Source organism: Schistocerca cancellata, chromosome 1 (assembly GCF_023864275.1).
Source record: "Schistocerca cancellata isolate TAMUIC-IGC-003103 chromosome 1, iqSchCanc2.1, whole genome shotgun sequence".
NCBI classification, from domain to species: domain Eukaryota; kingdom Metazoa; phylum Arthropoda; class Insecta; order Orthoptera; family Acrididae; genus Schistocerca; species Schistocerca cancellata.
Genome location: NC_064626.1, coordinates 26,103,535 through 26,129,982, shown reverse-complemented (window position 1 = coordinate 26,129,982; position 26,448 = coordinate 26,103,535). Strand labels below are relative to the sequence as shown.

The 26,448-nt window shown below is 43.6% G+C and overlaps 1 protein-coding gene across 1 annotated transcript in view; it reads left to right on the top strand.

Annotated features, from left to right (window-relative positions):
- The window catches only part of LOC126164785 (differentially expressed in FDCP 6 homolog), a 112,568-nt gene that overhangs the window by 70,891 nt on the left and 15,229 nt on the right, over window positions 1–26,448 (top strand). Inside the window, exons 7-9 of the mRNA XM_049920268.1 lie at window positions 1,798–1,964; window positions 16,697–16,833; window positions 16,923–17,047. Coding sequence (XP_049776225.1) covers window positions 1,798–1,964; window positions 16,697–16,833; window positions 16,923–17,047 — 429 coding nt within the window. The remainder of the gene's footprint in view (window positions 1–1,797; window positions 1,965–16,696; window positions 16,834–16,922; window positions 17,048–26,448) is intronic.

Below are 26,448 nucleotides of genomic sequence, written 5' to 3'. Positions count from 1 at the left end.
CTTCACAGCCTGTGCGATATGGATCCTTTCCACCAACACCAGCTTTCCTGGATTGCATGGGTGGGGACTTTCCCTGCAATACACTCTACGTTCCCGTAACCCTCCTGGCCTCAACCTTCATTAGTCACTTTCCTTACCCATCCAGACCCCTCTCTGTTCCCATTCCAGCATGACACAGCCGTCATTTCACAGCCACAACCAGTCTGTTAATTTCTTTTTATTTCTCTTCTTTCCACTACTTACTCTCTCCCCCTTCCACACCTTCTCCCCTGCCCTCCGTCTAGACTGCAGCATTTCACTGTCCGCCACTCCCACCATACTATCCCTCCCCCTCCCCCTCCCCACCCCACCCCAGCCTTCTTCTTACGCCCACCCAGTCGCCACTCCCGTCATACACTGGTGCTGGTGCTCGGAGTGTGGTTTCAGTTCTCAGAGACTGCAGATGTGTGTGCAAGGTGTGTGTGTGTGTGTGTGTGTGTGTGTGTGTGTGTGTGTACTGCTGACAAAGGCCTTAATGGCTGAAAGCTATAATTGTGTGAATTTTTGTTGTTGTGCCTATCGCAAATCAGCATCTCCGCTATATGGCGTGTAGCAGCTTTCCTCCTCTGGTATTGTTGAATTTTTTGTAGGCTACTTTTTCAACATACTGCTGTCATTTTTCTCTTTAACTGTTTGCCCAATACTTTCTACTATATTTAAGAAATATTTGTTAAATGTATATGCTACATTTGACTCTTCATATATAGCTTGCACGTTCGCCTGATATTCACTGGGGTAAACTCAAAGCTGAAGACAATCCACCACATGGCTGACAACCAAGATAATTAAAATATCTCGTTGCAGCACATACTGTGATATCAAAGGAATCTCGTTGGTCTGTCCACATAAATCCTAAATGTTGTAATTTCTTCAAAACTGCTAATTGGATTTTGAAGAGGGAAATGCTATCAAATTTGCCCCGTTTAGAACTATGATAGTAGCAGCAGAAATTACTACAGTTCCATTTGAAAAAGCAAAGTTGAACTCTGTGGTAAATGTAGTCAGGAATACTGCATGTTGTTTACTGTCGAATTTTCCACGTTTAGTGTCGACTTTCCGTAGCTCATTTGGGTGAAAACAGAATTACGATGTTTTAAACAGTTCCAGTGGACACCTTGGCTGAATCAGGCTGTATAAGCTGCAAACAGCAGACAGTGGTCCTAACAGTAAGAGTCCCCACTGCTCTGCAGTTTTCCTCCCCTTCCAGTTCCCACCATCTGTTTCATCTGCTCACTGTAATACTACACTCTCGTTCACAACTGAAAATACCATAAGCCAGTTATCTCTGCTTTTCTGAAGATTGTACAGATGTAACTGTGTTCTGCGTGGTAGTTCCATTTTAATTTATTTATATACATTCACGTCCATATTCTGCTAACCACAGTTAAAGGCATCATAGGAGGTACATCCCATGATTGGAGAGAGAGAGAGAGATAGAGAGAGAGAGAGAGAGAGAGAGAGAGAGAGAGAGAGAGAGTGTGTGTGTGTGTGTGTGTGTGTGTGTGTGTGTGTGTGTGCGTGTGTGCGTGTGTGCGTGTGTGTGCGCGCGCGCGCGCGCGCGCGTTTGTTTGTTTGTTTGTTTGTGATCTTGTGAAATTACTCTCTGTACAATATTATTTTCTAATTTTCCTTATTCTTTCATTTTAGGCCCGCTTAGCTGCGCGCGCGCGTTTGTTTGTTTGTTTGTTTGTTTGTGATCTTGTGAAATTACTCTCTATACAATATTATTTTCTAATTTTCCTTATTCTTTCATTTTAGGCCCGCTTAGCTGCAGAAACGCAAGCAAAAGAACTTGAAGAAATCCACAAAGAGGAGGAAAGAAGGCTTCAGGAATTGGAAGATGTTCGTCGCAGACTTGAAAAATTACTAGAGGAAGAAACTCAGGCGAAGCGAGATGAAGAAATTGTGAGGAATCTTCAAGCGAGGTGCGATTTTAAACTCCTGTAAGGCAGTGGACTCCTGTCACTACCCAGCCTGCTTTACAACTGTCCAGACAGTGGCTGCCCCTCTGTAACTTCTCATTGTGCTCTTCATTCCAAATACTGATAAGGTGCAGCTCTCAGTGCTAGTTTCTCCTGTGCAAGGCTCATCATCTCTGCATAACTATTGTAATCTTCGTATACTATGTTGTCAATTAACTAATCTGTGATGCCACGGTATCTGTTCTACAAACCAATCCCTTCTTTAGCAAAGTTGTGTTATAAACTGATTTTTCCCCCATTTCAGTTCAGTACCTCCTGACTGGGTACCTGATCCACTCAATCTACAGCATTCTCCTGTAGCAGCACATTTGAAAAGCTTCTGTTCTATTCTTGTCTGTACTGTTGATCATCCACCAATTTACTTCATTACAAGGTTACACCCTGAGACGAACTCTCGGGAAAGCCTTCCTAACACTTTATATTCACTGTTAACCTGCCCTCTTTTACATGGAAGCTTTTGATGCTACTGGCATTCTACATTTTAATCCCCAGTACTTCAGCCATTGTCTATTGCCTCATTTTTCAAATAGCAAAACTCCTCTCCTACTTGCAGTGTCTAATATGACTTCATCAGCATCTTATGCTTTAATTTGACCACATTCCATTACCCTTGTTTTACTACTTTAAATATTCGTAACTGCTGTCAGGACATTATCCTTTCTGTTTACCTGATCTTCCTAATCATTTACAATCTCTGACACAATTGCAGTGTCAACAGCAAACCTCCAAGCTTCAATTCCTCCTTCCAGAAATTTAATTTCCTATATGAATTTCTCTTTGGTTTTCCTTACTGCTTGGCCAATGTACAGATTCAGTGAAATGGTGGACTGGTTATAACATTCTATTCCCTTCCCTACTACATTTATTGCAGTCTGCATTCTGTATAGGTTGTAGATAACCTTTCACACTCTTTACTTCATCCCTGCTACCACCAGAATATCAAAGAGTGTATTCAAGTCAAAACTGGCAAAAGTTTTCTCTAAATCTGCAAATACTGTAGACTTAGGTTGCCTTTTTTCAGCCTGTCTTCTAAGATAAGTCAAAGGGTCAGTATTGCCTTTTGTGTTCCTACATTTCTACGGAACCCAAACTAACTTTTCCCAAGTGTGGTGTCTACCAGTCGATGTATTGTCATGATGGTTCAGTAGTATTCATACCACTCAGCACATGGAATTATGATTATTACATTCTTGTTGCAATCTAAGGATGTTTTGCCTGTCTCATGTATTGTTGCATTTCAGTAGAACAGTTTTAACATAGTTGGTTCTCCCAGGATCCCCGATTGTAACTAATGTGTTCTACCCAGGGTCTTTGTGTCAACTTTGGTCTTTCAGTGCTCTGTCAAATTCTTATTGCAGTATCACAAATCCCATCTCATATTCATTGACTTACCCTTCTCTTTTTATATCAGTGCTGTCCAAGTCATTTCCCTTGACAGGTCCTCTATATATTCTTTGCTCAGTATGTCTTGTCATCTCAAATTTTGATGTTCACACAGCTGCTTCTCTTTTCTCTAAAAATTTTCATTAGGCTCTGTCTATCTTTTGCTAACCACATATGCTTTTACAGTCTTGCATTTGTCCTCTAGTCTTCTAGGTTAGCCATTTTGCACTTCCTATCAGTCTGATTTTTGAGACATATGTATCTACTTTCGTCTGCTTCATTTGCTATTGTGTATTTACTAATCTACCAATCTCCTTAACTTTTTTCCTGCAGTTTCTTTAGTTTTAATTCAAAATATGTAAGAAGTAAATTATGGCCCAAGTCAACACACCCCCGTGGAAATGATTTTCAGTTTCAAATAATGTTTCAAAACCTATTTTATGCAGTTCTGTGATAAACTTAAGAGCTTCCAGTGTCTCAGAGTCTCTTATGTGGTTGTAAATTTCTTTCATTATTTTTAAACGAAGTGTTAAGCAAGGACAAAAGATTTTTATCTTCCTTAATTATCTGAATATTTTTTCTACCTCGTTATATATTGTTTCAGTCTCTCCATCATTCTTGAAGCTCTTAGGCATATAAACTTGTACTACTGTGGTGGTTGTTGGCTCATGTCCATCTTGGTTGCAATAATGCATTCACTATACTGTTCTTAGTACCATAGCTTGCCTGCATTTCTATTATCTTGTTCTTTATTAGACCTACTCCTGCATTATCCCTGTTTGATATTGTTTTTATAACCCCATATTCATTTGGCCAGAAGTTGTTAAATTTTGTAACCTATCTACTCAGTTAAGGGATCTACCAGTCCCCACTCTGACTTTTTTGTAGAGAGCTTGTTGTGTTTTTCCTGATGTCATCCTTCTGAGTAGCACTTGTCCAGAGGTTGACATTGGGTACTTGCTCGAAGAGGATGCCATCTTCCTACAGTATAGCTGCAGGCCCTCAGTAAAAATAACAGCTGTAGTTTCTGCTTGCATTCAGCTGTTCACAGTACCAATATACCAAGGCTATGTTTCCCAATTTTACGAGTCCATATCAGTCCATCAGCCAGACTGTTGCTCCTACCGCTACTGAGAAGGCCTTTCCCAATGTTCAAAGTGACGTGAAAAATTAATGCTGAATAGAGACGGAAATTTTTTTTATGACTTTAAACATAGCCCCCAATGGGCACCTGACTCATTGTTTAGTATGTGCTTGGCTGCCTCGGGGCCCCAGCCTGTGCAGCATTGCTTTCTCTTTCTGTGCTGCAAACCTACACTTCGACTATCACTTACATCCTCCGACTTTCCGTCGGATGATCCTTTGAGTGCACCCTGCTCGGACTCGTTTCATGATTTTGGTCTCGATTTCTAGTTTCACTCGCAGCACTACATTCCTATTCCATTAACGTACATGTGGTCCCCATTATTTTGGTTTGACCTGCCATCTTTTCCAAATTTTACAGAAATGTGTGTGTCATGCAGGGAAGGTTGCCCACTGTGATGTATGCTCAACCTTTGTGCCCTTCCACCACGGCACACTTCCTTCCTGTTGTCGTAGCAGGCCCAAAACCCACCACAGTAGCCATCCCGCTGTGAGGGGTGGCGGGGGTCGTCGAGTACCTGCACGATAGTAGCCCCCTGACTACGCAGTGATCACACTGTCGGTACCAGCACTACACACTCGTTACGTATGCCACAGAGTATGTACCCGTCACGACTGGGGCACGGGGGCTCCCAGCAGTGGATTACCTGCCAGGTGGCCATTGCTGTGGCCGTGTGGCGCCCGTGGGGAGAGCCCTCGTTTGGAGTCAGTGGCAGTGTGGTGGGTAATTCGCACATGAAGCGATTTAGTTTCTCCCATTGGTGGTCACATGGCTGCAGCAGTCTCTTCAAATAGGAAGGCCTTGTACAATGCAGCAAAGTATGATACCAGTGCATTCTCTTCCCTTGCCACACCTTGAGTGGAATGCAGGACAAGATGACAATGAGCAAAATCCTCCCCCAATACCCGGTCTGTACCAGGGCTGACAGGGACACCTTTTTGACCTCAAAGGCTTAATTTTTTGTAGAAAACACTGAAGACAAATATGGGGAAGTTGGAGCCATCTCTAAGATGAAGAGTGGTTCCCTCTTCATTAAAACATCATCTCCTGCCCAGTCAGTCACTGCTCTCTCGTGAAAGGTTTGGTGACATCCCCGTGGCTCTCACTCCCCACTGGAGTCTCAATATACCCAGGGTGTCATCTTTCACCATGCCCCCTCCTTTGCAATCTGATGTTAAGCTGCGGGCCAATTTAGAGTGACAAGGTGCGTACTAGAGTTGCTACCGGGACCTTCATCTTGAATTTTGGAGGCGATACATTGCCTCAGAAGGTCAGGTTGGTGGACTGCCGTTGCGATGTTAAACGCTATTTTCCTCCTCATATGAGATGCTTCAGGTGTGTGGATTCAGACATATGTCTACCCACTGCACTGCTAGCCCTGTCTGCAGGAACTGCAGGCGTCTGCTGTACGTGAGTGTTCCTTGTGCCCCTCCACTCAGCTGCGTTAACTGCGCTGAGCCCCACTCTTCCTACTCACCAGATCGCTCCATTTTTTAAGTGTGAGAAGAAAATCCAGGAGTATAAGACACTGGACAAGCTCACATATCAAGAAGCCAGAAAAAAATGGGTGGCTTAGTCCCAGACAAATGACACAATCCAGTGCTACAGCTGCAACATTGTTGTATTCTCTATCACTGGTGCCTTCGTCTGTTGCGCTTCTAACAGTGGGCCCTCAGAGCCACCTCCTGATAACTGTCCCCCCACCCCCGTACCCCATAGACGTATGCCCCCCCCCCCTCCCCCCTTCTGGTGCTTCCACTGCATCCACTTTGGGAACATTGGCTCCCCACCTGTTGGGCACACACACGGGTCCTCAGCCACCAGCTGGCGGAACATCTTCCTCCTTGTGCTTCTCTAGCTAGGAAGAGGTCCCTTGGTACTCATCCTTCCATGGCCCTTGGTACTCATCCTTCCATGGTCCCTGCTGGTCCACAGCCAGACGTCAACCAGTGGCTGAAGGAACCACGTGCTGCTAGCCGATGGACATCTCATTCTTCCTCTGTCCTGAAACCAGTTCACGAAAACCTTCCCTGTCTTCTTTTTCTAACGAGCAGAAGGACGAAAAGAAGTCCTCTAAGATGATAAACTGATTTTTTCCCCCATTTCAGTTCAGTACCTCCTGACTGGGTACCTGGTGTGGTCTCTACACCACTGGCCTCTGCGTGTATCCTTCTGTGCCCAAGGTGCAGATCACGGTGGTGCCTGAGGCACCAGACTTCCTCAGGTAACATGCCATGGAACCTACATCAGTGGATCCCCTGATGTTCAGCCTGTGGCAATACATAACCCGGGGTGAGAACCTGCCCCCTTCTGGTTGCTTCTTCCCCCACAGTATTCGTACAGTCTTATCCTCCAGCAGAATTGTAACAGAATTTCCACTACCTGGCTTAGCAATAGCAGCTTTTAAACACATACCCTGCATTCTATATTGCCATCCAGGAAACATGATTTCCAGCTACTTGCACCCCTACCATTTGTGGCTACCAAGTTATGTTAAGAACTTACTGACTGTGGGAGGGTATCTGGTAGAACTTGTACGTACGTGCTGAACTCTGTATACAGTTTCCTTGGACCTCTTGATACACCACTGGAAGCTCTTGCTGTTGGGGTATGGGCACATTAGGATTTTACTGTGTCTTATGTTTATGTCCCTCCTGATTGTTATGTCCCAGGATGTACTGTCTGGAGTATTATCTCAGCTCCCTGCATCTTTTTTAGTCTTGGGTGACTTCAACACCCATAAACCTTTGTGTGGTGGAACAATGATCACTGACTGGGGTAAAGAAATGGAAACTTTACTGGGACAACTCAGTCTTTGCCTCTTGAACTCTGGTACCCCCATACAGTGAAGTGTGACACATGTAACTTATTTGGCCATTGATCTTCTGCTAGCTACGCACTGGGGAGTACATGATATTGTTTGTGGTCATGACCACTTCCCACTCTTCCTGTTCCTCCCTCAACATTGCTACCCTGGACGCCTGCCCAAATGGGTTCTGCGTAATGCTGCCAGGGATGGGTTAACCTCTGCTGTAGTCCTTAGCTCCCCGTCCAAGGCAGTATCGATGTAGCTGTTCAGCATACAACAGCAACCATTGTGTTGGCAGCCAACCGAGCCATCCCTTCTTCCTCAGGATCCCTCCGTAGGAAGATGGTACCCTGTTGGACTTCAGAGATCGCTGTGGCCATTAGAGATTACAGGCGGGTTCTCCAATGCCATAAGTGGTTCCCCTCATTGGAGCAACTCAGTGTCTTTAAACAACTCTGTGCCCACATTTGCTACCTCACAAAATGCTGAAAGCAAGAATCCTGGAAATGGTATGTTTCACTGTTGAATTACATACCTCTACATCACAGTTATGGGCAAAGATCAGACAACTCTACAGTTTCCACTCCCCTGAAGGTGAACCAAGTGTTTCCTCAGTGGTGCCATTTATGCTAATCCAGACACTGTTGCCAAACATTTTTCTGAGCATTATGCTCACTCATCCCTGTCTAAGCACTACCACCTTGTCTTTTGTTTCGTAAAACTGCAGGTGGATCGAATGTGCTTATCTTTTACTAATTGCCACCTGGAGCCATATAATGGTCCATTCAGTTGATTGGAACTCTCCATCGCCCTAGCCTATTGCTCCGATAGAGTCCCAAGGTGAGACTGCATCCACAAATAAATGCTGAAACATCCCTCAGTGAATTGTCAGCATCACATGCTGCACTCTTTAGTCGGATCTGGATTAATGAAGAGCTCCCAACTAAGTGGTGAGAAAGCACGATAGTTCCGGTACTGAAATCACGTAAGATCCCCCTCGAGATGTACAGTTATCACCCTTTTGGCCTTACTGATGTTCTCTGTAAGTTGCTTGAATGCACGGTGAGCAAGGGGCTGTGTTGACTCCTTGAGTCACAAGGCCTTTTGGTTCCATCTCTGTGCAGTTTTCACAAAGGCCACTCCACGGACTTTGCACGTCATCAGCAGCTCATCACTGTCTTTTTTTGTTCTCCAGAAGGCTTATGACATGACATGGTGTCACCACATCCTTCTAAATTGTACAAATTGTGTTTCTGGGGTCCACTCCGGATGTTTGTCAAGAACTTCCCGTCACACTGTATGTTCAGGATTCAAGTGGGTCCTTCACTCAGTAACTCCACTTATTCAAGAGAACAGGATCTTGCAGGCATCTGCACTGAGCATCACTTTCTTTCTCATGGCCATCAATGGCCCAGTGGCAGCTGTGGGGTATTCGGTATCACTCTCCTTGTGTGCTGTCAATTTTTGCTTTTATTATTGCTCCTCTAGTACGGTTGTTGCTGAGGGTCACGTACAGAGTGCCGTACATAAGGCGGGGTCGTGGTGTCTCACCTGTGGCATTTGGTTTTAAGCCGCCAGGACTTGTCATGGTCACTTTTGTATTGCTCACCCACACCCAGACCTTTTCTTAGATGATCAGTTACTTCTTGCAGTTGAGACGCACAGCTTTTTGCGCCTGGTCTTTGTTCCCCGGCTGATGTGGCTTCCCCATCTTTGCCACCATAAGCAAAAGTGCTGGTGATACCTCAGTACACTTCACTGCTTCAGTAACACTGGCTGGGGCGCAGATCACTCTACCCTTTTGTAGCTCTACGAAGCCCTGATTCTGTCCCATCTCGATTACAGGAGTCTTGTGTACAGTTCTGCATCAACCTCGGCATTGCGGATACTGGACCCCATCCGTCATTGTGGTGTCCAACTTGCAGAAAGAGCATTGTGAACTGGCCTTATGAGCAACATACTAGTTGATGTTGGAATCCCTCTATTACCTATGAGGCACCATCAACATCTGCCGAATCCCACTATACACATTTGTAGCTTCCTGAACATCCCAACTCTCGTGTCATTATCCCTGGAAGGAAGCTGCATCTCCCACAACAGCGACCCAGAACTGAATATACCATTGCTGCATGCCTCCAGTGTCTCTGTTTGGAACTACAACTTCCTCCTTTGTTGCCTCTGGTCAGGGAGACATCGCATCTACCCCCGTGGCTTGTGCCCTGACCTCGGATTTGTCTCAAAATCTGTTTGTTCAAAAGATTCTGTTGACCCTGAGATTTTTCATTGCCTGTTCTTCATTGTCCTCGAGATGTATCCCGGTTCGGAAGTGGTATTCGTTGAAGGCTCAACAGTCAAAGGCCAAACAGGTTTTGCTACACACATGCTCAGTGTAGTGAACTCCACCCTCTGCCAAATTGGTGGAGTGTCTGTACTGCCGAGTTGATGACCATTGAATTAGCCCTTAGCCATGTTTGTTCTTGCACTGGCAATAGTATCCTGATCTGTAGTAACTCCCATAGCAGCCTTCAGCTATAGACCAGTGCTGCTCTCCTCACCCACTGGTTACAGCTGAGCACGATCTTGTCTCTGACCTCCATCAGGGTGGACGGCCAGTTATTTTCATTTCGACTCCCGGTCATGTTGGGATTTCGGGAAATGAATGAGCTGACCATTTGGCCGAGATGACCACCACGGTGCTAATTCTGGAAGTTGGGGTCCCAGTACCAGAAGCTTGAACTCAGATTGATCTGCCCTGATCTCCCCAAACTAACTGAAGACAATTAAGGAGACCATGACTATGTGACAGTCTTCCCTGCATGCTTCTTGCACGGTATCCGTGTCCTCCGTAGACTTCGCATTGACCACACTTGGCTGACCCGTGGCCACATTCTCGGACAGGAGGTTCCACCTCTCTGCTGATGTAGAGCCTTCCTGATGGAGGCCCACTTACTCATAGACTGCCCTAATTTGACTGCTTTGAGGCAGCATCTCGATCTTCCTGACACAATACCTCTGGTGCTCACAGACGACACCAAAGTGGCTTCCTTAGTGTTAAGTTTTGCTCGCAAAGGTGTTAAGTTTTGCCTGCGAATATGGTTTCTATTATGGAAAAGGGAATTAAGATTACAAATATCTTCACTGAAAATATATAAAAAATGTACAGAACAAATTTAATCCGTGTAAAGAAAAAAGACAAATTATCAGGTTAGACACCATGCCAGAGTATGATAGGGATGTTGCCTTTCACCGCTCTTGTTTATTATTTGTTTGAATACAGTCATCAGAAACTGGAGTCAAACACCACATGGCTTTACTCAAATCAACGGAAACACAAAACTGTGCTTTACTTTCTGCAAATGATTTATCTCTTCTGGCATCTTCAGAGAATGGCTTGCAGTGTTCTGTACATGATTTACAATTTTAGCAGAGAAATACAGCATAGGCAACAATGCCAAATAAAAAATAATGAATTCTATGTAAACAAACTCTGTTGGAAAATAACAAGTACAAATAAAGGGCTGTTTCAAAAATGAAATTGTGGAAATAGTGAACACATTCATTATCCCATAAGGAAGAAATAGACTTAGCTGAAAAAGCCACCAACTATACAAAAACTAGGGGAATCATTAATGTGATGAGACTGTCTTTAGTCCAGAAGCACATCAGAATATGCCTTTGTAAGACCTCTGCTGTTTTATGTTAGTGAAGCCCGGACAATAAAATCTAGTTGCTAAAAGACTATAAGCTCAAATCCTTGAGATGAACAGCCAGTTACACCAGTGGAGATCATGAAAGGAATGGAGATATGTTGAGGGTTGTAAAATACATAATATAGAGAACTACATAAAAACTAGAGAAAAGTCTACAACAAATGTGCTTGACGAGGATCCCAAAATCTGTGCTACAGAAAAAGTGGCAGGAGAATTTATCAATGAGATCGTATCAGGCCAAGAGGTGTTACACATGGAAGGGAAAAGAAGAAGAAGTAGTTTTTCAGAAACCTTACTTTGCCTCTCTTAGCTCCATTTTTCCAGGAGATAATTCTGTATGCCAACATAATCGAAAACTCCAGACAGTGGCTGGCATGTCTAAGTGCAATACATGTCAAAGTGAGGTGCTTAACTTGTTTATCTCTAGTTCTGCTTATAAACCATCTGAATCTTTTTGAATTTTATGCTCAGTATTTTATTTGGTGAAAGTCTCTAGTACTAACAGCTTTTCATTTGTTTGAGGTTGCTTAAACTGTTTCCTGTGTGCTATTTATAAGCAAATAGGAGAGTCACCCCAAAAGAAATGCAAAAGGTTTTCCCAAAGAACCAATTTTATCCATACCTTCAGTATTTTTACAGTATGTTGATACATTCGTAAGAGACAAAATGTCATTTTTCAGCATAAACTTCATTCCTTTCCACTGCCTTACAGCTCTGTGGAATTAAGGCAAGGATACGTGCATGGTAGCATCCAGGAGGAAACATGGAAGGAGCCTCCACAAATGATTGTGGTATAGAGAAAACAATTGGGCACACCCGTGAAACATTGTACTAAGGTCAATAGCTAATCCGTCCACCAATGCGAAACGTGTGAGAAACATCAGAGAAAGGTGGTAAACCCACACAGTTGATAATTTTCAAGACCAAAAATTGTGAAAATATTAAAGCAAAAATCAAACTATAGAAAATACAGGATGGAATGTAACAATATTATGAAAAGGAAAGTTGCTACACACCATATAGTGGAGATGTTGACTCGCAGGTAATCACATCAAAAAGACTGCCACAAATAAATAAAGCTTTTGGCCATAAGGCCTTCAGCAATAGATGTACACACACACACACACACGACAAAAACAAACAAACACACACACACACACACACACACACACACACACACAAAGAAACTGCAGTCTCAGGAAATTGAAACCACACTGCGAGCAGCAGCACCAGTGCATGATGGGAGTGGCAACTAGGTGGGAGTAAGGAGGCGGCTGAGGTGGGGAGGAGGAGGGATAGTATGGTGGGAGTGGCGGACAGTGAAGTGCTGCAGTCTAGACAGAGGGCAGGAGAGAAGGTGTGGAGGGGGGAGGGGGTAAGTAACAGAAAGGAGAGAAATAAAAAGTAATTAAAAGACTGGGTGTGGCGGTGAAATGATGGCTGTGTAGTGCTGGAATGGGAACAGGCAAGGGACTGGGTGGGTGAGGACAGTGACTAACAAAGGTTGAGGCCACAAGGGTTAGAGGAACGTAGGATGTATTGCAGAGAGAGTTCCTACCTGTGCAATTCAGAAAAGCTGGTGTTGGTGGGAAGGATCCATATGCCACAGGCTGTGAAGCAGTCGTTGAAATGAAGGATGTCATGTTTGGCAGCGTGTTCAGCAACAGGGTGGTCCACTTGTTTTTTGGCCACAGCTTGTCTGTGGCCATTCATGGGGACAGACAGCTTGTTGGTTGTCATGTCTACATAGAATGCAGCACAGTGGTAGCAACTGAGCTTGTAAATCACATGACTGGTTTCACAGGTAGCCCTGCCTTTGATGGGATAAGTGATGTTAGTGACAGGACTGGAGTAGTTGGCGGTAGGAGGATTTATGGGACAGGTCTTTCATCTAGGTCTATCCCTTTTACGCCGTCTCAACACTACCCACCATCGTGGCTCCATTTGACCATGGGTGCCTTTTACACCAGCCCAGTTGGAGTCTGTATGCTAAAGCTGCTGAACCACCACTGGCCTACCACCATGACTTTCTCCTCAGCAGGTAAGCAGGCCGTTTGTCTGCCACCCCTCCTATGGCTCCTTCTTTGATGATTCCTTAGATCATCAGTATGCGGCTTGTCCCTCTTCCCTGTTACCTCCTGGCATCCACTGTCACCACTTGCTACGGCAGCTTAATTTCACGCCACCTGCAACTTTCCCTGTTGGTGTGAACCCTTCACCACCTTGGCTTTGTGAAGCGACCCATGTTAACCTTGGCGTTCATTCACTTCCTGAGGACATTACTCCAGCCTCGGTCTATTGCCTCCAGTTTCACGACCTTTGCATGGAACTTAACGATAGTACCTTTGTATCTACATCTACATCCATACTCCGCAAGCCACCTGACGGTGTGTGGCGGAGGGTATCTTGAGTACCTCTATCGGTTCTCCCTTCTATTCCAGTCTCGTATTGTTCGTGGAAAGGAGGATTGTCGGTATCCTTGTGTGTGGGCTCTAATCTCTCTGATTTTATCCTCGTGGTCTCTTCGCGAGATATACACAGGAGGGAGCAATACACTGCTTGACTCTTCGGTGAAGGTATGTTCTCGAAACTTTAATAAAAGCCCGTACCGAGCTACTGAGTGTCTCTCCTGCAGAGTCTTCCACTGGAGTTTATCTATCATCTCTGTAACGCTTTCGCGATTACTAAATGATCCTGAGATTGAGATTCAATTGCGGCACACCTGAAATCACTCTTCCTTCGGAAGACTTCTCTCCATTGAGAATGACATGCTGCGTTCTGTTATCTATGAACTCTTCAATCCAATCACACAATTGGTCTGATAGTCCATATGCTCTTACTTTGTTCATTAAATGACTGTGGGGAACTGTATCGAACACCTTGCAGAAGTCAAGAAACACGGCATCTACCTGGGAACCTGTGTCTATTGCCCTCTGAGTCTCGTGGACGAATAGCGTGAGCTGGGTTTCACAGGACCATCTTTTTCGAAACCCATGCGGATTCCTACAGAGTAGATTTCTAGTATCCAGAAAAGTCATTATATTCTAACATAATATGTGTTCCAAAATTCTACAACTGATCGACGTTAGAGATATAGGTCTATAGTTCTGCACATCTGTTGGACATCCCTTCTTGAAAACGGGGATGACCTGTGCCCTTTCCCAATCCTTTGGAACGCTACGCTCATCTAGAGACCTACGGTACACCACTGCAAGAAGGGGGGCAAGTTCCTTCCTTGCATACACTGATGGCTCTCAGACTGACCGTGGTGTCGGATGTGCATACGTCATTGGCACCTGTGTCTTTCGATATTGTCTTCCAGCCCACTCCTCAGTACTTATAGCCGAGCTTTTCTCCCTGTATCAGGCCACCGAGTACACCCGGTGACACGGCCTCCCCAATTGTGTCCTCTGCTCAGACTCGCTCAGCACCCTCTAATGTCTCTGTGCGCTGTACACTGCTTATCCCTTAGTGCAGCGGGTCTAGGGTAACTGTCATTTGCTCACTCTTGGTGGAGCCAATGTCACGTTTCTGGGGGTCCCTCGTCATGTCGGTCTGCCAGGAAACGAGGCTGCTGACGCTGCTGCCAAGGCCGTAGTCCTCTTACCTCAGCCTGTGAGTACAGCTGTTTCCTCAGATGATCTCTGCGTTGCCGTGTGTCAGGTGGTGGTGTTCCTTTGGCATCGCCAATGGTCCTCCCTTCACGGGAATAAGCTTTGGCTTCTTAAGCCTCTCTCAGTGCCTTGAATGACCTCCTCTCGGCCGTCCAGCCGGGAGGAGATTATTTTAACTCGACTGCGTATTGGGCACTGCCTTTTTAGCCATCGTCATTTTCTCAATGGCACTGCCCCACCACTTAGTATGTATTGCGCCCAGATTTTAACTGTCCGCCACTACCTGCTGGAATGCCTCCCCCCCCCCCCCCCCCTTTTTTTTTTTTTTTTTTTTTTTTTCTCATTCCATCTTTGATTTGCCATCTGATTTATCAACAGTTTTAGCAAATGACACATGGGCTGTCACCCGCATTTAACTTTTTATTCGCTGAAGCAATATGGTAAAGGCCATTTAATTTTTAGTTTTCGATCTCCATTTTTCTATGGTGTATTTTATCCCTTTTTCCACGTGCCTTGTTTAGATGTCTCCTATTCTTTCCATTGGGACTGACATATAGTCGTTTCCCTTGTCTCTGTGTTTGCGTTCTATAGTTTTGACTTAGGCGTGTATGACCTCAGTTGTTTTTTGCGCCTGAAAAGGAAACAAACAAACCTCCCACAGTGGTATTCCACTGTGCACTGAACCTACTCAATATACTCGTCCATCCTTAGACAACTCCTGCTCCCAACCCATTACCTCGTGGCTCATACCCTTAATAGACCTAGATGGAAGACCTGTCCCATACATCCTATCACCATCACCTACTCCAGTCCGGTCACGAACATCATATATGCCATCCAAGGCAGGGCTACCTTTGAAACCAGTCGTGCTCTACAAGCGAAGCTACAACCACCATGCTGCATTCTATGTGGGCGTGACAACCAACAAGCAGTCTGTCTGCATGAATGGCCACCAACTAACTGTAGCCAAGAAACAAGTGGACCACCCCTGTTGCTGAACACACTGCCAAACATGACATCCTTCGTTTCAATGACTGCTTCACAGCCTGTGGCATACGGATCCTTCCCACAAACACAAACTTTTCTGAATTGCGCAGGTAGGAACTCGCCCTGCAGTAAATCCTACATTCCTCTAACCCTCGTGGCCTCAACCTTCATTTGTCACTGTCCTCACCCACACAGCCCCTTCCCTGTTAGCATTCCAGCAGTACACAACCCTCATTCCACCATCACACCCAGTCCGTTTACTTCTCTCCTTTTCCGACACTTGCTGTTGATTTTAAGTATACAGTGAACTTTCTGCTTCCTGTCTCAATAGCTTTTCACAGTTCTGGCCAGTTAAATGTGTCAGGTTCTTTGTAGTGATCTTACTTCATTGTATGAATGATCTTGCCAAAAAAGTTCCACCGGGCCTAAATTAGAGGCATTCACATAGTTTGAGTGCTTTTGTGTTCTCAAATCTTTGTTTAGTTTATTAACAAGTTTGAAAAGGATAGACTGCTACTCAGTGTAAAGATGACAGTTAGAGTTCCAGACAGGCACAACAAAAAGGCTGTAACACACTGAACGTTTGGCTAAAGCCTTTTTCACAAAAAAAAAAGGAAACGAACATGCATTCACATAAGAAAGCACACTTCACACATATATTACCGCTCTCTCTGGTCACTGTTACCAATGGTGTTATGTCAAGTGGAAGCAGCAGACGCTTGGATTTGTGAGGGAGGGGGGGGGGGGGGAGACACTATTTCTGAAGGTGGCTTTGGCCAAAAACTCAACATGTAACAGTCTTCCTGTTGTGCCTGTTGGCAACGCAGTATGCCATCTTTATGGTGAGTAGCAATCTATGATTTTCATAATTTAGACATTCCAACCTGGACTTTCCATTATTTAGTTTATTAACCAGTTAATTTTTTATTAACGTAGAATGAGCTTTCAAATGTTAGTCGCAGTTTGTTTTTCATGACTTCCAAATTTCGTACAGTATTTTTAATGTAATAAAAATTGAATTTTGACAGAGTTCTTCGTGAAGAATGGGAGAAGAGAGAGGAATTGGAGCAGCTCCAAGAAGAACAGAGATTACTTCTAGAACAAGAGAGAGAGAAGAGAATTGAATTTGAGAAAAAACAGAGAGACAAGGAATTGCAACTGCAAGGTTAGATTACTACTCTGACATAACTGAGGGCTTCACTGGATAGGCTTATTAATATTCTATCTATACAAATGGAATCCTTGGTTTTTCAGAGGCTATTGATCGTTTGAGGCAGCTAGAAGAAGAAAGATTGCAGCTTGATCAGGAACTTAATATTGCAAGAGATAAGATACTTCTGTCAGAACAGTCAAAAGAAGTTCTTGAGGCGAAATTGAGGGTAAGTGTGAGATTGTATGTTTCCTTAGTTGGTACTGTGACACAAAGAGCATTGGGAATCGCCTAGCTGGGACTGGGTGAAGTGAAATATATAGCAGATTGAAAATTATACACACTGCAAATGTGACAGGCAAAGGCGATATACCTGTTGTCCTTTTGTGTTTTATTTTTAAAAAACTAGTGTTTGGTGTAATGTGTGGCAGCCAGTGCTGTATTAAATTCTGATTCTGACTTCCCATCAAGTATGGCCCAGTGCATGTAGAATGTTTATCATTTGCTCTCATTTTGGAAGAAATATGAGACATGTACTTACTGAATGTATAGTGAATTGTAGAATATACCCAGGTGCGGTGCAGGTGACGTTACTGACATTCTATAATCTTCCAACGTCATCAGCAGAATAAGACAATGCACTCAGTTGCATATAAACACCACTACTTGCGATTTGTGAGCATATGCTGCTTTCCCATTTTTTGTAAACCAACTGTCAAGTAGGATGACAGCTCTATCTAGCCCGTAGCTGGTATCCTGGAGAGATGTAGCTGTTACGAATAAGCAACTATTGTCTGCGTATTTCAGTAGTTTAACAGGTGGCAGTAGAAGTTCCAGTAACCGCATCTTTTACAATACTGGGAGTTGAAAGTGCTCCTTATGGGATGTCTTGTGATATTCTGTGATGGCCCACCGTCGTATATTTCAACACAATGTGTGGGAAGCAGCCAGTAGATATCTGTAATGAAGGTTTTTGATAATCTGCCAATATGGAGCTTATTTATTGGAATAGAAATTTTTGCATTGTAAGTAAGGTATAGAAGACTGCACAAACAAATGTGGTCAAAATTTCAGTCTCTACTATTACACAGATACTGCAGGTTCTCCTTTCTTTTCTGAAGTCGTCTTGATGTATAGGCAATAAGTAATTGTGTTCCAGCCACAGTACTGACTTTGTTTTAATAGTCCACTTCAGAGTTTTGTTGACGCTAGAGTTTAGCACCGTTTGCCTAAAGACTGGGCGCAACTGAATTCTTTCCCTCACTGCAGTGGTTTTTGTCACCAACCCGTGTCATTGGGATGGATCCTGTAGACCTGATTTCAAGTGGGTGATAGTCAGAAAACAGATGTAAATTGAATATATGCAGATAACTGTGACCTGTTCCTTTCATAATATTTGGTTTTTTCTATAAACCAGTTTTTGAGCCCTTTCGAGCACATCATCAGATGCAGTGTGCAGACATTATGTATTTCTTTTTAAGTGCGATGCCAGGTGCCAGCTTGTGGTGGTGTTGTTTGTATTGCAGCCAATGTCCACCTGTCGGCCTCCTCTTTACTTGTCTATTGGTCAATAAATTAATCATTTCTCACTGTAAATGCAGTGACACCATAAATCTGCCAGAATTCAGCATCTGTTGTAAAGTGGAAAGAAAATAAGTCTGTGGCCGATAGGCAGTTAAAAGGGAAGCTGCTAAGTGGACATAACTACACTACTGCCCACACCATCACAGGCCCGTACCTGGCATTGTGCTAAAAAATAAGTACATATCTTGTGAATTCTACAAAACTGCTTTATGGAAATAAAGTTACCTGTATCTATGTTCAGTTATTGCACAGTAGTATGTTCCACAGTATATGTAATCTTTAAGCTTAATTCTAAATGTTGTCAGTGCTAGAGTTCATGATTGACATTTGTCTGATTGCCAGCTCAACCGTTATCTTTCTACTTCAGGAACATGGAAAGTCATCTTCCTACGTGATATCAAATTACAGTACTTTAGGGTTAATGTTCACCAACAGTAAGCCTGTGACTGTATCTAGAATATTGTTCTCATATGTTTTGTTTCTAAACATTATAAATATCTGCTATATTTACATCTGCATCTATACTCTCTATAAACTGCTGTGAAATGCATGGCAGAGGGCATGCCCCATTCCACCAGTTAGTAGGGTATCTCCCCATTCAATTCGAGTATTGAACAGGGAAAGAATGCTTGTTTAAATGCCTCTGTGAGTTGTAATTAATGTAATCTTGTCCTCATGTTCAGTATGTGAGCAATAAGTAGGAGTATCCACGGGTGTAGACTACTGCCGGTCTACAGTGTCCAACGGGCACAATATTTCGGCGATCATACATGTCGCCATCATCAGGTGAACTGACGGACTGAGCTCCTGTGAACATGCCGGCATGGAGATCCGTACGCTATGGCTGCTCAGGTTGGATGAGTCAGATATCATTGTGAGTTTTGACGTCGTTTCCTTGTTCACGAGGGTACCCCTGCGAGATTCACTAGAATTGATTAGTCAGAAGTTCAACGAGAAGACCACTGAACTTTTTAGGCATGTCTTGACTTCCACGTATTTTCTTTTTAATGGAGAATACTATGAACAGACGGATGGAGTCGCCATGGGTAGCCCACTCTCACTGGTGGTAGCGAATTTGTACATGGAGAACTTCAAGGAGGAAGCCCTGTCATCTGAATGGAAACCTACTTGCTTTTTCCGTTACGTGGACGACATGTTCGTCATCTGGCCACATGGTATGGATAAAGTCCTTGACTTCCTTACACATCTAAACTCCATACACCCCAACATCAAATTCACTATGGAGACCGAAACAGAGGGTAAATTATCTTTCCTTGACGTCTTGGTCAAGAGAAGGGCTGACGGCACCCTAGGTCATGGGGTGTATCTGAAGAAAACACACACTGATCTGTATTTGCACGCAGACAGCTGCCACCACCCTTCACAGAGGAATGGGGTAAAAACTGTAGTACATAGGACGCGCACTATCTTTGACGCAGAGAGTCTACCCCAGGAATTGCAACATCTGAGAACTGTATTTCGAAAAAATAGGTACTCAGAGTGGCAGATTCAACGTGTTCTCCGCCCAACCACTACAGCAGAACCTGTGGAGATGGATGAAATCACGAGGGAGGAGGTAGGCACTGCATTTATTCCATATACAGGTGCGCACTCGGGGAAAATCGCCCGCATTTTGAAGAAACACCGGGTCGGAACTGTGTTTCGCCCTCCGAATAAAACCCGTGCACTGGTGGGGTGGGGAGCGCCAAAGATGACCTCGGTTTGAGGAAGGCCGGCATGTACCAGATTCCGTGTCAATGTGGCAAGTCATATATTGGTCAGAAGATGCGTACCGTCGAGGATCGATGCCTTGAACACCAGAGGCACACTCGAATGATGTATCCGAGCAAGTTGGCGGTCGCTGGACATTGTCTGTCGGAAAATCACGCTATGGAGTATGAACACACAAGGATTCTGGTACAGACGTCGAGATACTGGGACAGCGTTGTTAGAGAGGCCATCGAAATTCACACCACTGACGACCTCATAAACCGTGACAGTGGCTATAATCTTAGCAAGGCTTGGGAATCAGCGATTGGGTGAATCAAGAGTAAATCGAGCAAACGTATAGTTGTGATGACCAAGGCGGACAGAGCCATCACACCGACGTCATCTCAGACGCCGTCGCAATCTGTTCCACCGCGCGGACGTGGCACGGACGGCGGAGTGAGCGTGCCGCGGGTGGAGGGTATTTAAATCGGCCGCCGCCGCGACCGAACCCAGTTCCCCCTGAGCAGCCATAGCCTACGGATCTCCGTGCCAGCACGTTCACAGGAGCTCAGTCCGTCTGTTCACCTGATGATGGCGACATGTATGATCGCCGAAATATTGTGCCTGTTGGACACTGTAGACCGGCAATACACCCGTGGATATTTTGATTATCAAATACGCCAGGAGAAACTCAAGAATCAAATAAGTAGGAGGTTATAGTATATGGTGAGAATTATCAGTTAAAATCAGTTCTAGAAACTTAGTAAGCAAGCTTTCTCAGGATTGTTTACATCTGTCATCCAGAGTATGCCTGTTCAGTTTTTTCAGCATCTGTGCAACTCTCTCCTGCAGGACAGGGCAGACCTGTGACCATTCACCCTTCCCCTCTGTATTTAGATTCAGTTTTCCCCATTAGTCCTATTTGATATGGGCCTCACACATTTTAGCAATATTCCAGAATGAATAACATGAGTGATTTATAAGCAGTCTCCTTTATAAACTTCAATGCAAGATGCCTATAATAGTTTCCACAATGAAACTTTGTCTGGAAACCTGCCAGAAAGTCCGAAGAGATTCTGGTCATATGTGAAGTATGTTAGCGACAAGACACAATCAAAGCCTTTTCTCCACGATAGCAATTGAGATACTATCGAAAACAGTGCTGCCAAAGGAAAGTTACTAAACACAGCCTTCCGATATGCCTTCACAAAAGAAGACTTTAGTAAATATGGGAGATGAAGAAGCTTGCGCAGGATAGAGTAGCATGGAGAGCTGCATCAAACCAGTCTCAGGACTGAAGACCACAACAACAACAACAGTAAATATTAAAGAATTCGAATCCAGAACAGCTGCCGACACGATTAACGTAGAAGTAGATATCCTTGGAGTAGTGAAGCAATTTAAATCACTTAAGAGGAGCAAGTCTTCTGGTCTAGACTGTATACCATTTAGGTTCCTTTCAGAGTATGCTGATGCAATAGCTCCATACTTAGCAATCTCATATAATATACAACTATTTGCTCTATGAAAGATCCATACCCAAAGACTGGAAAGTTGCACGGGTCACACCAATATTCAAGAAAGGTAGTAGGAGTAATCCACTAAATTACAGGCCCATCTCATTAACGTTGATATGCAGCAGGATTTTGCAGCGTACATTGTGTTCGAAAATTATGAATTACCTCGAAGAAAACAGTGTATTGACACAGTGTAACACAGATTTAGAAAACATCGTTCTTATGAAACACAACTTGCTCTTTACTCACATGAAGTGTTGAGTACTATTCACAAGGGATTTCAGACTGATTCCCTATTTCTGGATTTGCGGAAGGCTTTTGACACTGTACCATACAAGCGGCTTGTAGTGAAATCGCATGCTTATAGATTATCATCTCAGTTATGTGACTTCCTGTCAGAGAGGTCACAGTTCGTAGTAATTGACGGAAAGTCTTAGGAGTGAAGATCTCTGGCGGTCATCAGAAGATCAAAACAAATCGCAAAACGATTTAGAAAATTGGCAGTTGACCCTAAATAATGAAGTGGGAAGTCATCCTCGTGAGTGCTAAAAGGAATCTGTTAAACTTCTGTTACATGATAAATCAGTCAGATCTAAAGGCCATAAATTCAAGTAAATACCTTGGAATTACAATTACGAATAACTTAAGGAATACATAGAAAATGTTGTGGGGAAGGCTAACCAAAGACAGTATTTTATTGGCAGAACACTTAGGAAATGTAACCGATCTACTAAGGAGACTGCCTACACTATGCTTGTGCGTCCTCTTTTAGAATACTGCTGTGCGGTGTGGGATGCTTACCAGATAGGATTGACAGAGTACATCGAAAAAATTCAAAGGAGGACAGCATGTTTTGTACTATCGCAGAATAGGGGAGAGAGTGTGACTGGAATGATACAGGATTTGGAGTGGACATCATTAAACAAAGGGGTTTTTCGTTGCAGAGTGATCTTCTCACGAAATTCCAATCACCAACTTTTTCCTCCGAATGTGAAAATATTTTGTTGACACCAACCTACATAAGGAGAAACTATCACCATGATAAAATAATGGATATCAGAGCTCATACGGAAAGATATGGGTGTTCGTTCTTTCCATGTGCTATACGAGATTGGAATAACAGAGAATTGTGAAGGTGGTTCAATGAATCCTCTGCCAGACACTTAAATGTGATTTGCAGTGTATCCACGTAGATGTAGACTGATTGCGTTTTCCCAGCGTTCTACCAATAAACCAAATCCTACCACCTGCTTTACCCATGACAGTCTATGTGGTCATTCCAATTCATATCCCTACAAAGTGTTACATCCAGGTATTTTTATGAGTCGGCCGATTCCAACTGTGACTCATTGAGATTGAAGTCATAGGATACTAGATTTTTGTCACTTTGTGAAGTGCACAGTTTTACATTTCTGAACATTTAAAGAAAGTTACCAATATTTGCATCACTTTGAAATCTTATCAAGAGCTGACTGAATATTTCCGCAGCTTTTTTCAGACAGTACTTCATTATAGATAATTGCATCATCATCTGTAAATAGTATGAGGGTAATATTAATATTCTCTGCAATGTCATTAACGTACAACATGAACAGCAAGGGTCCCAGCACACTTTCCTGGGGCACACATGAAATTACTTCATCTGACAATTTACTCTCCATCCAAGTCTTCCCTAGCAAAAAGTCCTCAGTCCAGTCACAAATTTCTCTTGGTACCCCGTATGATCATACTTTTGACTATAATCATAGATGTGGTATGGTACTGAGTTAAATGCTTTTTGGAAATCAAGAAATACTGCAGCTACCTGACTACCTTAACTCAAAGCTTACAGAATGTTGTGTGAGAAAAGGATGAGTCAGGTTTCGCATGATCGATGTTATAAGAATCCATGCTGGTTTGCACGGACAAGGTCATTCTGTAAGAAATAGCAGATTATGTTTGAACAAAGATGATGATGTAAAATTCAGTAACAAATTGATGTCAAGAATATTGGATTGTAGTTTTGCGGATCGCTTCTACTACACTTCTTGTAAATGGATGTGACCTGTGCTTTTTTCAGACTACTGGGCACAATTTTTTTGTGTGAGATCATGCTTGGCTACTGCAGGGCCCCAGCCTTTGCAGCATATTTTCCCTTCCATACTGCATGTCTGTCCTGCTATTCTTTTTCCCCTCCCATGGGGAACATATTTGGGTTATTTTTGGGAATGTATTCTGAAGTTTCAGTAGTCTGATTTCAGAATAATCCCTCCTCTGTTTTTTTCTTTCTTTTTTTCTTCACTGTACAACGCCTATTTTTGCCCACTTTGGCATTTGAGGTTACTTTCTGTGTCTTCTTCCTTTCTGTGTGCTCCTGAAGATCGGCCCATGCATCTGACACTTAACAGATGACTGTGTAATGCGTAATTCCCAGGCCTGGTTTGACAGGTAGGCTTTGCACACCCAATGGCACAGGCCAGCCCCAGGGAGAGGTGATTGATTAAGCTATTATCGTCCCAAATTTCCAATTGTCCCTCTGTTTGGAGTGCGGGACTTGTGACTTGAGGTGTGGACAGTCACACCGAAGGCAGGTGTGTCCCCACTGAGGGGGGGATTGGGGGGGGGGGGGGGCACACAGTTGGGAGAAGTAAGACATCAAAGCACAAAATCATTGTGTCTTCTCAGAAGTGATGTTCTCAGTAATAGTGTCACTCTGCTAATAGATTTTCATTTATCCATATAAGGAGCAGCCTTTCGACATTGTGCAGAATACGAAAACATTGTTTAGATAGTCTTGTCACTCCCTTTGAAGCATCTATCTCCTTAATATTGTCCTTGTTCGTGAGAATAGCTCAAATAGTTGATGTAGACCAATTGTGTGTGCATGCTAAATCAGCAACGCTCACGCTGTGTTCGCATTTTGCAATGATTTTATGTTTTATTTCTAAGGTAATTTTCTTTGTCTTATGGTTGTCTTCTTGCGTCTTTATCTTTGGGGACGTTTCTACAAAGGTTGTTAAAATTTGCACACAAGAAGCACTGTGTGAACACAAGTTTAGAGAAAATGTGTGATGACAAGCTGCACTAATAGGGTAGCTGAAGTAGCGCTAAACCCAGACTGCAGTATTACTAAAGACATTGTTCACATGCCACTGCCGACAGTGAAAGGTGTTCATATGGTTGAACGTTTCCTCCATTGTGCGTGAACGGCTGGTGACATTACACTAAATCGTCGTCACTCATTATGTGAAACATCACTTGTCAAATGAGTCAGATTTACAATTTGTTTTGCTCATTATGGGAAGTGCTCGTTGAGATTCTACGGTAGCTCAACTGCAAATTCAGTGTAGAATCTTATAGGGGTTTGTCTGTAACATTAGCTCTACGTGTCACTGGAACACAGAAAGACGTCCATACACTATTAGCCATACATTTGTACAAGAGACTAAGTAAATTCAAACTGTAATTTCCTGCTAATATCATGATTGTAAATAAAACTCAAAAACTTTTAAAACAGTTGTGGACTTTTACAGGGGCCAAGTCATAGTTTTATTTATGAAGGTGCAACCTTGAAACTTGGGTAGGGTATTAATCCTCCTCTGTGTATTTGTGCTTCAACACGACACATTTTTCCCAATGGCGAATGGCTCAATGGAGATCTGTTTTGTAGAAATAAGACATTTTGTTCGTTCAGGAAAGGATAAACTTCAAAAATCGCCTTCTTGTTGTTCTTCTATAAATGCCTGCCATGCAGTTGTTTCCCCTTGTGAGGTTAGAGGGAGAAGTCACTGATGCCATTTTGAGTTAACACAGTGGGAGAGGCATAATCAAAAGATGTGGCATGCGAGGCTCTCCTGTGCAAACAGAGTTTGATTGAGACTATGGACTGTGGACACTCCTTTGGGCAGCTTCCTGTAACACTTTTATCTGACAGCCCCCCATAATCTTGCAAGTGATCTTGATAGTAAGTTCCTGTAACAGTTTGCCCCCTTCCCAGCATCAGCTGCTAACGTCACTCCATAAAGTTCCAAAAAATTATCGGCATCCCCTTGTCCTGTGATGACTGGGTGTCCTATGATGGTGGGTGGGTATTCCGTGTTTCCATTGGGTTCATTGTCCCTTTGACACTTGGCACTCGTCTGTGGTGATAGGGTGACAAAAGAAGTGGTCTGGGTTGGCCTGACATAGGTGAGCATACCCATGGCTTCGTCTGTTTAGCGGTCTTTCTGAATGGGTTTTGAGCAGTTGCAGCATGTGGGGTGTGTTTTGCTAGTTCAATTTTGTCAGCAGCTCCACGACTCACTACCATGGGTCACACAAGACTGCGACTATTGATCCTGTGCCCTTCTTTGTATACATTCAATTTCTGTTGTTAGTCATAGTTACTTTGGTCCCACACACTTGAGTAGTATTCTCGGATGGGCGCATGAGTTTTTTGAAAGCAGTCTGCTTTTTAAATTGATTGCATTTCCCTTGTATTCTACCAATGAACCGAAGTCTGCCACCTGCCTTACCCACAAATGGGCCGATGTGATCATTCCATTTCATTTTTGCACAATTTATTGCACCCAGGTATTTTAATGAGTCGACTGGTTGTGTCTGTGACTCATTGTAGTCGTAGGATTTGTGCAAAATTTTACATTTCTGGACATTCATCATTCTGACATCACTGAGACAGTTATATTCCAATGCCCTCCAACATGAACAAGGTACATGTTTGAGGCCTTGTTTGCTATTTATTTTGTGTGTGTGTGTGTGTGTGTGTGTGTGTGTGTGTGTGTGTGTGTGTGTGTGTGTGAGAGAGAGAGAGAGAGAGAGAGAGAGAGAGAGAGAGACATTG